Source organism: Triticum aestivum, chromosome 3A (genome assembly GCF_018294505.1).
Source record: "Triticum aestivum cultivar Chinese Spring chromosome 3A, IWGSC CS RefSeq v2.1, whole genome shotgun sequence".
NCBI classification, from domain to species: domain Eukaryota; kingdom Viridiplantae; phylum Streptophyta; class Magnoliopsida; order Poales; family Poaceae; genus Triticum; species Triticum aestivum.
Window position 1 is genome coordinate 439,048,590 of NC_057800.1, and position 18,444 is coordinate 439,067,033.

Below are 18,444 nucleotides of genomic sequence, written 5' to 3' on the forward strand. Positions count from 1 at the left end.
CGCTTTGCCCAAAAAATCATGATCAATAGAAGTCTAACATTTTTCGTACCCCTATGAGTACTTCAAAGAAAGACAGTAGGAACATCGACATATTTGTGAGTACTGAATTTATCCGTACCAGCCGTCCATCATAAGACATAAGCTTAACCTTCCAGTAACTTAGTTTTTTTTTCAAACCGGTCTTCAATGCACTTCCACTCATTGGATAGCTTGCAATGATGAATTGGTAATGCCCAAATAGCTAAACGGAAGGGCACCCAATTCACATCCGAACAATTGTCTATACGTGTCTTGTTCATCTTTGGCTCTCCTAAAACAGAACAATTCGCTTTTATTAAAATTGACCTTTAATCCCGACAATTGCTCAAACAGACATATCACCAGCTTCATATTTGTGGCCTGTGCGAGATCATGTTCCATGAAAATAATAGTACCGTCAGCGTACTGTAGTATGGACACCCCACCACCTACAAGATGGGGTACTAATCCTCCTACTTGGCCATCCTCTTTAGCTCTTCCTATCGGAATTACCAACATATTTGCCACTATGTTGAATAAGATAGGAGACATCGAGTCCCCCATGTCTGAGGCCCTTTTGTGTCCGGAAATAATGACCTATGTCATCATTCACTTTAATCTCGACGCTGCCTTTCTGTACAAATGAATCGACCTATTTCCTCCATGAATCGCCGAATCCCTTCATACGTAAGGTCTGTTGGAGGAACGACCATTTAATCTTATTGTACGCCTTCTCAAAATCCACCTTGAAGACCAGCCCATCCAGTTTCTTCAAGTGGATTTCGTGAAGTGTTTCATGTAAGACGACAACACCCTCTAGTATGTGTCTTCCGGTATGAAAGCCGTCTGAGTTGGTTGCACTCGGCAATCTGCGTCAGTCGGTTAGTGCTAACTTTAGTAAAAAAAAATTAAAGCTCACATTAAATAGCCATATCGATTTGAACTGCTCAATACCCCTGTTCAAGAATTCATCCGATTAACCAGTTAACTTGCCGATTAATCCTTACTCATAGAGTCACTGAATAGCCGATAAACTGATAGATCGTCCGATTAATTGATTAAATGGCCGATTAACTTGCCGATTAGCTTATTAATCCCCTACTCGCCAGCCAGCCGAGCAGCTACCAGTTAACGATTTCCTCAACAATGCTCAATACACATTGCCTCCTCTTTCTTTGACAACGATGTTACCATTTCAAAGTTCAAGTGGAATAGCTGTGGTTGACCATTAAGCAAGTCATGGAACATTAGCAAAAGGTCACCCTTAATGACATGCCGACATTTCTTATAGAGCTCTCCTGGGAAGCCATCCGGCCCAGGTGCCTGCCGGTGGTTGAAAAATCAATACCAAGTATTCTTACGACTTGTAATAATTAGATTGATTGTCAAGGTAAACAATTTCATATGCGCTCATCACGACATGTGACTGAAATTTGCCATAGAAATGAAAACTCTAAAGTTAGGCTGGTTATAGTGGGGAGTAACTTATACTAATGTCATGCGTATGACACTAGTCTAAGTTACTATCTTTATAGTGCAAAGTAACATAGTAATAGTGTCATATGTGGCTTCATTTAATAGCTTGTAGACTCATCTTGTCTTGGGAAGAGCTATGTTACAGTAACATATTATGTTACCACTCCTCATTAACTATTTACCACATAAGTAAAAAATTCTCGAAATGCATTATGTTATTACATAAGTTACTCCTACTATGACTAGCCTTATAGCATTGGATTACATCTAGACATCTAAGAATAAGGTGGATCCCTTCATGGACGATTTATCTTGACACATGTCATGAATGATGCATCGAGAGGGACAAAGCTTGAAAACAACACCGTCAAAACGGTGCAAGCATGCGGTGTCGGCGCTGCTAACTTTGTCTACCGCCTTAATCTTTTCTACCTTTTTATGGTGTGAAGGAGTGGATTGGCTAACAACCTAAAGGAAAGAAGTTAGAGCACAACTAGCAAGCTTTGTCCATGCGGCCATGCCACACATATCCATTGGAAAATTGTCGGCAAAAGTAAGCCGAAATTAATAATAAAACGAAAGGTCAGGCTGGTTTATTGGAAATCAAAGGATGGTGCCCTACGTTATGGATTTCTCTTGCTTTTTAATGTCCACTATAATCACCATTTTGATCATTAAGGTGGGCCTCTAGACAAAGCCGCTACTGTCTGTATCCAGTTATGATTATACTACAAAGATTAGTGCAACCAAGTACGTGGGCCAATTATCCAAAGATCCATCTTTAAAAAGGACAATTTTTAAGCCAAATATCAGCCATTTCCTACCAATCCTTTGGGAAATCCGGTTAATATACTGGAACCTCGTACGAAACCCAGCGATATAAAACCGCAAAGCCAAGTATTCGCCGCAATCCCGATGCGCGCACTCGAGGAATGCGTCCGACATGAAGAATTCTTTCACCTCCAAAGTACTCCTCGTCCAGCTTTTGCTTGCCCTCCCGGTAGATCTCCTCCGCCCCCCTGATCGATCGGCCGAAGCCTTTCACTTTCCCACGCGTTTCTTTCCCATATTTTGTGTCCTCCGGCTTGCGTGCCCCTGCAAAGCTCCCAGACCCAGCCTCCACTCCCAAGTTTCCTCTTATTCCCTCCCTCCCTCCCTCCCTGCCCCTCCCCTGTTGGGGAAGAAACCTATGATTCCGCAACATTGCGTCAGGTATATATGCACTGCCCCCAGGGACAGCAAGGTCCTACTTTACACTTCCCTCCTCGTCAGGTACCCATCCATCCATCGACCCTCGGGCTTGTTCGGGAGCAGAGACCGAGCTCTTGATCTTGAGGGAGGAAGACAGCCATGGCTCGTTTTCTTAGGCCGTCCAACTGCATTGCCTACCTTCTCCTCCTCCTTGCCTTCTGCTGCTGCGGTGAGTTGTCTGTTCTTGTCCGTTCTCCGCTTTCTATTTCCTCAAAGATCTGTTTGTGTGCGCATTAGGTATGACATGACAGAGATGTTTTGGTGCGAAAGGCTGTGCTGGCATTTGAACGAACCCAAATCTGGATGCTGCATGTAGAATTGGGAGTGCATCCACGGAAAGAAAGTTGACTTGACATGTGTCAGTAACATTTCGCAAATCTTTTCACCTCACACGTTTCTTCTTCTTTTCATCCCTGCAGGAACAGAACAGCGGAGAGTGGAAGCATCCAACCGACTCACCCAACACCCAAGGATCCTGACCACCGTCTCGGTGATGAAACCATCGTACCCCACGATCACCACGCCCACTTCCGCATCCTACGCTATGCCGGCGTCCTCCAGGTTCCCGTCGCTGGCGGATGCGAACGACGGCGGTGACGTCGGCGGAGGTGGCATTGGCGGTGGCGGTGCTGCTGGTGGTGCCACCGGCGGTGGTGGTACTACTGGCGGTGGCGTGGGCGGCGGCGGTGCTACGGGCGGGGGAGCTGTCGGTGGCGTGGGCGGCGGCGGTGCTGCTGGAGGCATCGGCGGTGGCGGTGGCGGTGGGGGTGGCGGGACGTGGTGCGTGGCGAGCCAGAGCGCGAGCACGTCCGCGCTGCAGGTGGCGCTGGACTATGCGTGCGGCTACAGCGGCGTAGACTGCTCGGCCATCCAGACAGGTGGGAGCTGCTTCAACCCGGATACCATCCACGACCATGCGTCCTACGCCTTCAACAGCTACTACCAGAAGAACCCTCTCCCCACCAGCTGCGACTTTGGCGGCACGGCCACCATCACCACCACCGATCCCAGTAAGCTCAACGTCTCCAAGACACGCGTACATGATGATACATTTCTTCCCAAACATTCTCATCCTTGAACTACAGCCGGTTTTGGCAGAATCTTTCCAACTGAATTTTCAGCCCCTGTGTTTCCTTCTCACGCGAACTTATTTCGACCTTTGCAGGTTCAGGGTCGTGCCAGTATCCAGCGTCAAGGTAAAAAGTTCCTACTAATGAATAACCAACTGAAACAAAAAACTGTAGCCGGTACTTAATCTGTAACCGAGGCCTGAATTTTCTCTTGTGATTTGAAATGGCAGCGGCGGCGCTCAAGGGACCATGCCCCCGCCATCACCGACCACTCTGACGCCGACCACGCCGATGACTCCGACGCCGATGACCCCATTCACCCCGACGCCAATGACGCCGGACACCCCTAGCACCGGGACGCCTATGTACGGATCAAACTCGCCACCGGACTTCGGGTCGATGTCCCCTCCAGGCCCAGGATCAAACTCACCTCCGGACTACAGCGACGTCGGCGGCGCCCCGGCGACGGCGATGGGCAGGGCAACGCTGGCTCTCGTCTCCATCCTTGCCGCGACGCTATCGATGAGCCTCGCCACATGAGGCGATACACGCGTCTCGAGATGGCAATCCTATGCAGCAGTCAAAGAAGCGCGCGCCGTTGGATGCTGGGATGCGCACGCACGGTTGCACCGCAGAACAGAAACCTCCCTGCCGCGAAACCTTGCACAAAGCAGAGGTGCCCCATTTGTTTAGTAGTATCTTCACAACTCTGAAGCATGCATGCTGATGCAGCTGCTTCTAGCGTCGCCACTGCTCTGCTCTAGTGGGGGGCAGCAGATGTTTATATATCCGATTATACTATTGTATTTAGAAATTTATGAGCAATTTCATTTCCTTATTTACGCTGTGATATGTGGCCCGCTGACCATGATCACAACCCACCCGTGTTTCACTTTGAGGAATCTTGACAACGGTGTAACACACAAAAGTGAACCAAACGTCCAAAACACGACTCAAAATAACTATTCCCTCGATCCCATAATATAAGACATTATTTTTAAATGACAATTATCCTGCATTCATTAAAAAAAAAAGAGTTGCTCAGTTAATTGGGAAAAACCGACCGAAAACCAGATTACCTAGTTAATTATGAAGGACCAAGCGAAAACTATCACAGCCGCCGAGCGGCACACATAAGTCCCCCCCCCCCCCCCCCCCCCCCCACACACAACTTCAAAGAGGGTATCGTCGAGACAACATGCATGTGTCATCGCCATCACTCCTCCCCTAAAAGCGTCATCGCCATCCTTAAACGTTGAGAACACGACTCCGACTTCGCCTTATGCGATCATCGACCCAACCCACACTGAAGAGGTCGTGTGGAGATGCATGAAGGTCCACGCCAAATCCAGCCACCTGCTGTATTATAGAAGGAGGGAGTACAAGACAACAACTATAAGAAATGCAGAATCCAATAAGCAGTTGGAATTGTGTTGAAAGAGCATGGTGTGTGATTCCACAATTTACATTTCATTTCAGAACATCTACCTTGATTTCCTGCCAAAAAAGTATACGTAGAACCTATACGTCCCTGTAGCTCGATCGATCGCTCGGTGGAAAAATGGCTGTGAGAAAGAAAATGAGAAATGGGCCTGCAGAGAGAAAGAGAAGAGGCCTACTTGTGCTCTTTGATGTTGGGCCGTATAGCACCTTATTTGGGCCATGAACTCCCGCTGGCCATTCGTTCGTTGTCATATGTCAGTTGCAGGTCTCGCTTTCTAAAATTTTCACGTCCAGACTCCTAGATGGTTTTTGTTACTGTTATAAAAAAAGATGTGTCTAGGGCACATCTAGATGTGCTCTAATTATTGCACATCTAAGTGAGTGAACCAATCATAAAGAGGAAAAGAAAAAAGAAAAAATAATATTCACACGAATCTCAACATAAGATCAATGACATAGGACTTAGATGTGCAATACTTATTGCACATCTAGATGTGCTTTAGCAAAACTGTATAAAAAAGATGGTTTTTGTTACTTTAACATTTAGAGTGCACACGGATCAGTTTGTACGTGGGGTTCAAGGTGCTTCAAAAGAGACATTACACATGAACACAAACATCACATTTAAGATCCAAGCCTTCCCTAGTTTTGATTTTTTTAGGATATTCACGAAGTCATTATGCTTTTACTTGTTTTGAGTTTGCAATTACATTCAATGTACTGACCTGACGTGTCATGCCAGATTTTAGGAAAGCCTTACCAGATCGGAGTGCTTCCCGTGTCTAGGCCGTGTCCACATCGGTTTCTCTATGCTATGGAGTTCCGCTTCGTCGTCGTTCCGTTGCCGCGTAGTTGTCGTGATCGATGCCCCTTCATGTTCATTAAATAATGTACATATTGTTCAGCCGCACCGTGTGTGCCGCTTGGCCTCGCTACCTGATGTAATATGGAACTTATGTTTCCGCTAGCATTAATAAAGCGGTTGTTTTTTGTACCAAGTTGTTGTGTGTTGCCAGAAGACTAGATCTCTGGGCTGATAATGCAAGGTAAACCGATTGCTCTGAGCCGGGGTGCCACACCCTACGGGTTCGAGAACTATGTGGACATGACCAAGACACCTCTCCGGTCAATAACCAATAGCAGAACCTGGATGCCCATATTGGCTCCTACATATTCTAGGAAGAACTTTATCGGTCGAACCGTTATGACAACATACGCAATTCCCTTTGTCCATCGGTATGTTACTTACTCGAGATTCGACCATCGGTGTCTTCATACCTAGTTCAATCTCATTACTGGCAAGTCTCTTTACTCATTCCGTAATACATCACCTCGTGACTAACTCCTTAGTCATTTGCTTATAAGCTTATGATGTGTATTACCGAGAGGGCCCAGAGATACCTCTCCGATACTCGGAGTGACAAATCCTAATTTCGATCTATGCCAACACAACGAACACCTTCGGAGATACCAGTAGAGCATCTTTATAATCACCTAGTTACATTGTAATGTTTGATAGCACACGAGGCATTCCTCAGGTATTCGGGGGATGCATAATCTCATAGTCGAAGGAATATGTATTTGACATGAAGAAAGCAATAGCAATAAAAATGAACGATCATTATGCTAAGCTAACTAATGGGTCTTCTCCATCACATCATTCTCCTAATGATGTGATCCCGTTATCAAATGACAACTCATGTCCATGGTTAGGAAACCTTAACCATCTTTGATCAACGAGCTAGTTAAGTAGAGGCTCACTAGGGACATGGTGTTTGTTTATGTATTCACACATGTATTTAGGTTTCCAATCAGTACAATTCTAGCATGAATAATAAACCTTTATCATGAATAAGGAAATATAAAATAACAACTTTATTATTGCCTCTAAGGAATATTTCCTTCAGTCTCACACTTGCACTAGAGTCAATAATATAGATTACATTGTAATGAATCTAACACCCATGGAGTCTTGGTGCTGATCATGTTTTGCTCGTGGAAGAGGCTTAGTCAACGCGTCTGCTACTTTCAGATCCGTATGTATCTTGCAAATTTCCATGTGTCCCTCCTTGACTTGTTCACGAATGGAGTTGAAGCGTCTCTTGATGTGTTTGCTTATCTTGTGAAATCTGGATTCCTTTGCCAAGGCAATTGCTCCAGTATTATCACAAAAGATTTTCATTAGACCCGATGCACTAGGTATTACACCTAGATCGGATATGAACTGCTTGATCAAGACTTGTTCATTTGCTGCTTCCAAAGCAGCTATGTATTCCGCTTCACATGTAGATCCCGCCATGATGCTTATCTTGGAACCGCACCACCTGATAGCTCCACCATTCAATAAAAACACGTATCCAGTTTGTGACTTAGAGTCATTCGGATCGGTGTGGAAGCTAGCATCGACGTAACCATTTGCGACGAGCTCTTCGTCACCTCCATAAATGAGAAACATATCCTTGGTCCTTTTCAGGTACTTCGGGATGTTCTTGACCGCTGTCCAGTGATCCACTCTTGGATTACTTTGGTACCTCCCTGCCAGACTTATGGCAAGGCACACATCAGGTCTGGTACATAGCATAGCATACATGATAGAACCTATGGCTGAGGCATAGGGAATGACTTTCATTTTCTCTATATCTTTTGAAGTGGTCGGGCTTTGAGTCTGACTCAACTCCACACCTTGTAACATAGGCAAGAACCCTTTCTTTGACTGATCCATTTTGAACTTCTTCAAAACTTTGTCAAGGTATGTGTTTGTGAAAGTCCTATTAAGTGTCTTGATCTATCTCTATATATCTTAATGCCCAATATATAAGCAGCTTCACTGAGGTCTCTCATTGGAAAACTCTTATTCAAGTATCCTTTTATGCTATCCAGAAATTCTATATCATTTCCAATCAACAATATGTCATCTACATATAATATCATAAATGCTATAGAGCTCCCACTCACTTTCTTGTAAATACAGGCTTCACCGAAAAGTTTTTATAAAACCATATGATATGATCACCTCATCAAAGCGTATATTCCAATGCCGAGATGCTTGCACCAGTACATAGCTGGACCACTGAAGCTTGCACACTTTGTCAGCTCCTTTAGGATTGACAAAACCTTTTGGTTGCATCATATACAACTCTTCTTTAAGAAATCCATTAAGGAATGCAGTTTTGACGTCCATTTGACAAATTATAATCATAAAATGCGGCAATTTCTAACATGATTCGGACTGACTTAAGCATCGCTACGGGTGAGAAGGTCTCATCATAGTCAACCCCCTGAACTTGTCAAAAACCATTACGACAAGTCGAGCTTTGTAGATGGTGACATTACCATCAGCGTGAGTCTTCTTCTTGAAGATCCATTTATTCTCAATGGCTTGCCGATCATCAGGCAAGTCCACCAAAGTCCACACTTTGTTCTCATACATGGATCCTATCTCAGATTTCATGGCCTCAAGCCATTTACCAGAATCTAGGCTCATCATAGCTTCTTCATAGTTCGTAGGTTCGCCATGGTCTAGTAACATGACTTCCCGGTGTGACAGCCCAAGTCTGACGCTCTAGACGCCTTCCATGTTCTTCGTTGTCGTCGCGTGTTTTATTTGTTTGTTGCATTCATCATGTCATCATTTGCATTGCATCGGCACTCCGTTGCCGTCATGTTTTCAAATTTGCAACTGTTCACAGTGTTGGGAAACACAGTAATTTCAAAATTTTCCTATGCACACACAAGATCATGGTGATGCATAGCAACGAGAGGGGAGAGTATCGTCTACGTACCCTCGTAGACCGTAAGTAGAAGCATTATGACAACGCGGTTGATGTAGTCGTACGTCTTCATGATTGACCGATCTACTACTGAAGACACGACACCTCCGTGATCTGCACACGTTCGGCTCGGTGATGTCCCATGAACTCACGATCCAGTAGAGCTTTGAGGGAGAGCTTTGTCAGCATGATGGCATGATGACGGTGATGATGTTGCTACCGGAATAGGGCTTCACCTAAGCACCGCTACAATATTACCGAGGTGGATTATGGTGGAGGGGGGCACCGCACACAGCTAAAGATCAATGATCAACTTGTGTGTCTATGGGGTGCCCCCCTCCCCCGTATATAAAGGAGTGGAGAAGGGGGAGGGGGCCGGCCTCCTAGGCGCGCCCCAAGGGGAGTCCTACTCCCACCGGGAGTAGGATTCCCCCTTGCCTTGTTGGATTTAGGAGAGAAGGAAGGAGGGGGGAGGAGGAAGGAAAGGGGGGCCGCTGAGGGAGTCCTGGATTAGGGGGTCCTCGGACAGCCGGACTATATACTTTGGCCGGACTGTTGGACTATGAAGATAAAAGATTGAAGACTTCGTCCCGTGTCCGGGTGGGACTCTCCTTTGCGTGGAAGGCAAGCTTGGCAATTCAGATATGTAGATCTCCTCCCTTGTAACCGACTCTGTGTAACCCTAGACCCCTCCGGTGTCTATATAAACCAGAGGGTTTAGTCTGTAGGACAAGAACAATCATAATCATAGGCTAGCTTCTAGGGTTTAGCCTCTACAATCTCATGGTAGATCAACTCTTGTAATACTCATATCATCAAGATCAATCAAGCAGGAAGTAGGGTATTACCTCCATCGAGAGGGCGTGAACCTGGGTAAACATTGTGTCCCCCGCCTCCTGTTACCATCAGCCTCAGACGCACAGTTCGGGACCCCCTACCCAAGATCCGCTGGTTTTGACACCAACATTGGTGCTTTCATTGAGAGTTCCACTATGCCGTCACGTAAAGGCTTGATGGCTCCTTCGATCATCGGCAACGATGCAATCCAGGGTGAGGTTTTTCTCCCCGGATAGACCTTCGTATTCGGCGGCTTCGTACTGCGGGCCAACTCGCTTGGTCATCTAGAGCAGATTGATAGCTATGCCCCTGGCCATCAGGTCAGATTTGGAAGCTTGAACTACACCGCCGATATCCACGGAGACTTGATCTTCGACGGATTCGAGCTCGTGTCAGGCGCGCCGCACAGTCACGACGAGCATGACTTAGCTCTGCCATCGGACGGTGTTCGGGTGATCGCACCTGCGATTACTCTGGCCCTCAATCCGAAGCAGATCGTGCCATCCGAGGATGGGTGGATGGACCCCGCCACGGAGGCCTCACACTTAGCGGCGATAGAGCCGAATACTGATTTCACCTCCTATGAGACCTGTGTTACCGGACCCTTAGATTCGTCCCTGACCACAGGCTCCGAACCGCCTGCGTCCGCGCCTATCCAATCTGATTGGGCACCGATCATGGAGTTTACCTCCGCGGATATTTTCCAGCACTCGCCCTTGGGTGATGTGCTAGATTCATTGAGGTCTCTCTCCTTGTCAGGAGACCCTCAGTCGAACTATGTCCGGCTCGAGTGGGAAGCGGATGACGAAGGAATTTGTTCCCCACCCACCACCCACTTAATAACCACTGTCGACGACTTAACCGACATGCTTGATTTCGACTGCGAAGACATCGATGGTATGGACGATGATGCAGGAGAGAAACAGGAACCACCGCCCACAGGGCGCTAGATAGCCACTTTATCACACGATATATACATGGTGGATACACCCAAAGAAAACAACAACGAGGAATGGGAGGATGCAGTGAAGGATAGTCCCCTCGAGAAGCAACCAAAGCGACGATGTAGGCGCCGCTCCAAATCCCACCTCAGCAAAAACAACGATAACAGTGCAAGAAAGAATAATACCCCGGTTGACTCCAAAGGAAACGACGACCACATGGACCCAGCGATGGAGCAGGATGAGCCAGCGGACGACGAACATAGTATAGAGCCGCTGTCCGACCACGGCGACGCCGAGGGTAAAGCTCATCAACCTGTCTCCGGAGAGGAGAACAGTCCGGACGATGATGCACACGTCATCCCGGAAAGGCACTTGGAACAAGAGAACCTCCATAGAAGTCTTATCGCCACCGCGAGGAGCCTTAAGAAGCAGAAGCGAAGGCTTAAGGCCGCGCAGAATTCCCTCAACAGCAGATGGAACAAAGTGCTTGACACTGAAGAAAAGTACGGCGGCAGTCACCACACAAAGAGCTATCCAAAGCGCAAGCTGTTGTCTGAATTCGATGACGAGGCTTTAGAGCCCATTCAGCCAAAAAATAAAACGGCCGATCAGCCGGATCGACCATCCCATGGCCGCGACAGGGCGGCTAACAACGTCGCGCACAAGTCAGCACACGATTTATGTGAAGACCTACACAAAAAAGGCGGTATGGCCAAGTCCATCTACGGATCTAGGAAGCACGCTCTGGCACAGAATCATGGCCGCCCAAACGACTATACTGACCGAATAACAGCTCGGAATCAAAACCAAATGCTACAGCCGTCCGAAGAATGCCATGACACATCCAAATACAGGGGTGCCGCACACCCCCTATGCTTCACCGATGAGGTGCTGGACCATGAATTTCCAGAGGGATTCAAACCCGTGAACATAGAGGCATACGATGGAACGACATACCCTGGGGTCTGGATTGAGGACATTATCCTTCACATCCACATGGCTCGCGGAGATGATCTCCACGCCATCAAATACCTGCCCCTCAAGTTGAAAGGACCAGCTCGGCACTGGTTGAAAAGCCTCCCCGAAAACTCAATTGGAAGCTGGGAAGAGCTTGAGGATGCTTTTAGGGCCAATTTTCAAGGGAGCCATGTATGACCTCCGGACGCAGACGATTTAAGTCACATAATTCAACAGCCCGGAGAGTCAGCCCGACAACTTTGGAACATATTTCTCACATAGAAGAATCAAATCGTCAACTGCCTGGATGCCGAAGCCTTAGCAGCTTTCAAGCACAGTGTCTGGGACGAATAGCTCGCCAAACACCTCGGCCAGGAAAAACCGAGGAGAATGACAGCCCTAACAAGCCTTATGACCCACTTTTGCACGGGCGAAGACAGTTGGCTGGCCCGTAGCGGCACCAGCAACCTAGGCACATCCGAAGTCAAGGATGGCAACGGGAAACCGCGACGCAATAAAAGCAAGCGTCGAAACAACGAAGACAGCCCAGACAACACGGCGGTAAACGCCGGATTCAGGGGCTCTCGACACGGTCAACAAAAAAAGCTATTTAAAGGCAGCAGAGATGGACCGTTCAGCCTAAACAAGATTCTAGACAGATTATGTCAGATTCATGGCACCTCCGACAAACCTGCAAATCACACCAACAGAGAATGCTGGGTCTTCAAGCAGGCCGGCAAGCTAAACGCCGGACACAAGGGGAGGGAGATACCAAGCGAAGACGAGGATGAGCCTCGCCAGCCGAACACTGGGGGACAGAAAAAATTCTCACAAGAGGTCAAAACAGTGAACATGATTTACGCAACTCACATACCGAAGAGGAGGCGCCAGCACGCACCCCGAGACGTATACGCCGTGGAGCCCGTCACCCCCAAGTTCAACCCATGGTCGGCCTGCCCGATCACTTTTGATCGCAGGATCACCCGACTAGTATCCGACATGGAGGATCGGCTGCCTTGGTGCTAGACCCAATAATTGACGGATACCATCTCACCCGAGTCCTTATGGACGGCGGCAGTTGTCTTAATCTGATATATCAGGACACCGTCCTCAAAATGGGGATAGACCCGACACGAATCAGCCAAAGCAATACTACCTTTAAAGGAGTAATACCAGGCCCAGAGGCCCGCTGCACGGGCTCTATAGTACTAGAGGTTGTATTCGGTTCTCCCGACAACTTCCGAAGCGAAGAATTAACCTTCGACATCGCTCCATTCCAAAGCGGCCATCACGCACTACTCGGAAGAATGGCCTTCACTCGTTTTAATGCAGTACTGCATTACGCTTATCTTAAGCTTAAGATGCCCGGTCCACGTGGCATCATCATAGTTAGCGGAAACACAGAGCGTTCCTCACATACGGAGGAATACATGGCGGCTCTAGCAGCCAATTACTGAACGACCTCTCCAACCAGAAGAAATGATCGGTCGTCAAGACCACGGACATGGTTAGACGAGTCCGGCGCACCACTAGCTGTGACAGCTCAGATAAACCTGAGATTGGGTCGATGGATGCTAGGGGCTTCCCGCATGTAAAAAGGGCTACAGTTCGGCTTGACCCTATTTTAGATTGCATTTTAATGGTTCATTAAGCATAACCAATTTTTTGCACGAAGACTTTCACCTGCGGTTTTCTCTTTTACAGATGATCATCGTGCTACACCCTTCCAGAATACGGCACAACGGAGACACAGGCGCAGAGGTGCAGCAGGGCCCCGCTCAAAGGCTTCTTTTTAGATTAAGACCCTGTGTAAACCTGTTTTACGGTCTCTTGTTGCTTCACTCCCTCCGGATACTCAACACAACCGAAAGGGATGCTGGCGTTATTGGCATTTCGTCACGTCATATTAATGCAAGTACCTGGAAATTCAGGGCTCATAATCGAGGGCGTTACTCAGCACAGTATATGTTGTAAAGTCCGAATACCTTAGGGAGTGTTCGGCGTCACGAGTTTGGCCTTATATGCATCAGCTCTGAATCATGTCTTTGGTCAATAGTTGGGTTTGCCCGGCTCCCGTGTTTTGCTACCTTACGTTCCGCTCTATCGGCTAAGGTGGCACCGGGAGAACTACTGCGATTGTGCCCCGGTTCATCTAGATGAGCACCTCCGTAGAGAAAGCCGAAAACTGGCTGTCATGATAAAGCGCGAGACTGGTCAACCACTCGATGACTCAGCGGAATCTTCGCGATTCCTCCGCATTAACGAAGGATCGATTTCCCGGTCATGTATGTACGAGCACCGTATTCGGATGAGCGCGGAAGTACCAGGGGCTATATAGTAGCCCCATCGTCAAACTCCTATGGCTAAGTGAAAGTGTTAAAGTTTTGTAGTCCGATTGCCTTGTCCGCCGCACTATCACCTCCTTAATGGACCAAGACGTTGGGTCAAGTGTGAATACACGCTTTTCCGAATACCCCCACATTATGTGCGTGGGGGCTGAAGCCGACGACTGCAAACTTTCAGGTTATATACATTAATAAACGACCGCACAGGAGGCATCATAATACTTTCAGGCAAAAGTATAAACACAGCCTTTATAATCCAAATAGCATTGTTTTTACAATTGGGATACATGTCACTCGAACATGATACTCTTCAAGCACTAAGCCTCTATTAAACGAGCGCCTTCCAGGACTTCTTCAAATAGTGCTCAGCCGAGACCTGTCCTACGGCCGGATCCTAGGTTGCAATAGCGGTGGCCTCCATCTCTGCCCAGTATGCCTTAACACGGGCAAGAGCCATCCGCGCACCCTCTATGCACGCCGACCTCTTTACAACGTCGATATGTGGCACAACACCAAGGAATCATTGCACTAAACCAAAATAACTATTCGGCCTTGGTCCCTTCGGCCAAAGATGATCCACGATAGACCTCATGGCAAGTCCGGACAACCTATGGAGCTTGGCCCACTCGGCCATTTGTTCATTTAATAGCAGCGGACGCGTTGGAGCACTGAACTGCGACCAGAACAATCTTTCCACTTCATGATCTTTCTGATCTTTGAAAAACTCAGTCGCATCAGCAGCACTCATTGCCAAGTCCAAGTACGCGTCTGCAGCACTCCATAATTGATCCAGAGGGGCATACTTCGGATCTCCGAACTTCGTCCGCAACAAAAAGGGCTTCCCAGCTGTGATATCTCCGGCTTGACGGAGCTCCTCCTTCGGCACTCTGATTTGAGAGCGGGTTTCCTTGGCTGATTCCATGACTTTTTTCAGGTCAGCCGCTTTCGCTTGGCTTTCCTTTTCAAGAAGCTTATATCGGCCGGCGGCATCTTTCAGCTCAACAGCCATCTTGCCTATTTCATCTTCGCTCCGGCGATGAGTAGCCTGTTCGGCTCTTAAGTCTTCGGCCGCCTTTAGGGCGGCCGCATCACTTCTCCTGGCTTGTTCCTTGGCTCGGGCAAGTTCCGCCCGGAGGGTCTCCACGGCGGCAGCTCCATCTACAGTCATAGCATATTATAGATACTAGCATCATGCTCCTCTTAATATTTGTTGAACACCCGAAAATACATACCATGTGCCTCGTCAAGCCGCTTGTTCACAAGCGCAATGTCGGCATCTGCCGCGTCAAGTTGCCGCCTCAGTCCGGCAAACTCAGCAGTCCAGCCAGCCACCGGACCCTCAGCCGCCTGCACATGAAAGCAATGTGATCATTACCTGGGACTATGATCCTTTGTTTGCCGCCTCTGGATAGCAACCCGAGTCGCAGGGGCTACTATCTGTATAGAGCACACCTAGCATGTGCGGTACCGTCAAAAAATTTATATATTACTTTGCTTACCTCAAAGCCTCGTAGCAGGCTCGTAAAAGCCTCATGCAACCCACTTTTGGCGGATGAAATCCTCTCAACCACCGTACCCATTAAAGTACGATGCGCCTCAGAGATAGCTGCTTGCTCCAAACGACCCATCAGTGCGTCCGGTTGTGCACCGAACAACCCCAGATTCTCTCTGTTGCTCTCCTTAGGAGCCGAATACTCCGGACTTCGGGTGGCCGAAGGGTTACCTTCTGGCCTTGGCGGATCAGGAGAAATCCTCCGTGATGACACCTCAGGGTCGTCCGCCCCAGGAGGCGGGGAGACAGGGGGAGGCGTTTCGCTCTCCATCATCTTTGGAAGAAGATCCCCCGAAGACAAACTCTGTCGAGAAGGGCTATGAGCCGGATTGCAAGATATATGTCTCGGTTATTGTCCTCGGAGATAAAGCAGGCTATATTTACCAAAGTACTCTCGTTCACTTACAGCTTGGTGGAGGGCTGGCCCCCTTGCGGGCACTGTGCGGTAAGGACGCCCTCCGGGGCAGGCCCCCTGGCGAAGGTTTCTTCCCTCATTTGGAAACCTTCGTTTCCAAGTCTTCAGAGGCGGTCCTCTTCCTTCCTTGGGGAGAGGGGATTCTAGATTCTTCTCCCCGATTATCCTCCTTCGCGGAGACACTAATTCCCCCGGTTTGGATGGGTAATGTGTAAAGCTCGCTTTTGGCTTCTTTATTCCTCCTTTTATCTTCCTCTAATGGCACTTGATAAGGTGCGTGCTCAAGCATCCTGGCTAGTACAGGATCCGGTGAGCCTTTGGGAAGGGGGGCCGAACACCTGATCCTCTCCGCCTTTCTTATCTAGTCCTGGCCGAGAGCGTTTTTTTCAGAATGATGTTATGACAAATAAAAAGACAACATGTTCGGTCGCAGAATTACTTACGTGGGTATCTAAACAGTTGCAATTGAGACCCGCATCCTCGGCGGTGTCCGGACACTTTATTCGTGATCCGAAGAACAATCCATACATCTCTTCGAGCGGCACGCCGAAGAATTGTTGAATAGTTTGCGGTCCTTTCTGGTTGAACTCCCACATACGGAGAGATCGACTTTGGCATGGCAGGACCCGACGAACTAGCATAACTTGCATTACCTTGACAAGACTTACATCCCTCTTGAGGAGATCTTGGATGCGAATTTTCAATGTCAGCACGTCATTAACTGGCCCCAGTCCAGCCCCTTGTTGACCCATGACGCTAGTTGCGGCGTGGGACCTGAGCGGAAGGCAGGGGCAGCTGCCCACTTTGTACTTCGGGGAGCTGTGATGTAAAACCACTCCCACTGCCATAAGTTGGACACCTCCAGGAAGGAACCCTTTGGCCATAGAGCATCGACACCTTTGCTTATTATGGCACCTCCGCATTCTGTGTGTCGCCATCGATTGTCTTTGGCTTCACATTGAAGGTCTTGAGCCATAAGCCGAAGTGTGGGGTGATGCGGAGGAAGGCCTCACACACGACGATAAACAATGAGATGTGAAGGATGGAACTTGGAGCTAGATTGTGGAAATTAAGCCCATAATAGAACATAAGACCTCTTACAAAGGGATCAAGACTAAAGCCTAGCCCTCGGAGGAAGTGGGAAACAAATATGACACTCTCGTTGGGTTCGGGAATGGGGATAACCTGCCCTTGAGCAGGCAGCCTGTGCGAGATTTCGGCGTCAGATACCTGACTTCCCTTAGATTCTTAATGTCCTCCTATGTGACAGAGAAGGCCATCCACCGACCTTGAAGGTTGGATCCGGACATGGTTGAAGATCCGAAGCGCTTAGCCTGAGCCTTGGGTGTTAGAACTCGAGGTGGGGGAGGGGAAGGATCGAGCGCGAGAAGAAATGGACAGGCCTTGGCCCCTTTATAAAGGGGGTGAATATCAAGCGTCCTCCGCATGGCCGTTTGGAACTTGCCTGAAATCGAGGAGTCATACTAACAAGCATGATTGGGTTACTCACACCCATATTGATGAGAATCCCGTGATAGGGGGAACACGATCTCTGCTTCGATGAGACGTGCCAATAAAACCGCCTCACAACACGTGCAGTGGCAGGCTGGGAAAAACGGTTCGTAATGACCGGACCACAGCAGATGCCACGTTATGAAAAGTTGTCAGCAGATTAGATTTGTGGAATATTATACTCTCTACAGTGGTATGTGGAATTTGTTTTACAGATCCGGACACAATCCTTGCGTTCAAAATCTTCTATGGAGTATTCGGAGAAGGAACCCGCCTTGCAATGCTGAAGAAAATCTGCGCTCCGAACTCATTATCATTGAAGCCTGGTTCAGGGCTACTGAGGGAGTCCTGGATTAGGGGGTCCTCGTACATCCGGACTATATACTTTGGCCGGACTGTTGGACTATGAAGATACAAGATTGAAGACTTCGTCCCGTGTCCAGGTGGGACTCTCCTTTGTGTGGAAGGCAAGCTTGGCAATTCGAATATGTAGATCTCCTCCCTTGTAACCGACTCTGTGTAACCCTAGACCCCTCCGGTGTCTATATAAACCGAAGGGTTTAGTCTGTAGGACAAGAACAATCATAATCATAGGCTAGCTTCTAGGGTTTAGCCTCTACGATCTCATGGTAAATCAACTCTTGTAATACTCATATCATCAAGATAAATCATGCAGGAAGTAGGGTATTACCTCCATCGAGAGGGCCCGAACCTGGGTAAACATTGTGTCCCCCGCCTCCTGTTACCATCAGCCTCAGACGCACAGTTCGGGACGCCCTACCCGAGATCCGCCGGTTTTGACACCGACACCGGCCCTCCTCCCAATTCGGATTGGGCTTGGGGGCGGGGCCCTC

General features: G+C 48.2%; 1 protein-coding gene across 2 annotated transcripts; it reads left to right on the plus strand.

Annotated features, from left to right (window-relative positions):
• Nucleotides 1-2,676: 2,676 nt before the first annotated feature.
• On the plus strand, nucleotides 2,677-4,653 carry LOC123058388 (PLASMODESMATA CALLOSE-BINDING PROTEIN 2). Of its 2 annotated transcripts, none has more exons than XM_044481118.1 (4): nucleotides 2,677-2,914; nucleotides 3,165-3,755; nucleotides 3,911-3,941; nucleotides 4,046-4,653. In XM_044481118.1, the coding sequence occupies exons 1-4, from the start codon at nucleotides 2,845-2,847 to the stop codon at nucleotides 4,353-4,355; spliced, it is 1,002 nt and encodes a 333-aa protein (XP_044337053.1). In that variant the 5' UTR covers nucleotides 2,677-2,844; the 3' UTR covers nucleotides 4,356-4,653. The 2 variants fall into 2 exon arrangements, with proteins under 2 accessions (XP_044337053.1, XP_044337054.1); XM_044481119.1 differs by having other exon boundaries at nucleotides 2,777-2,914; nucleotides 2,983-3,755.
• Nucleotides 4,654-18,444: the final 13,791 nt, after the last annotated feature.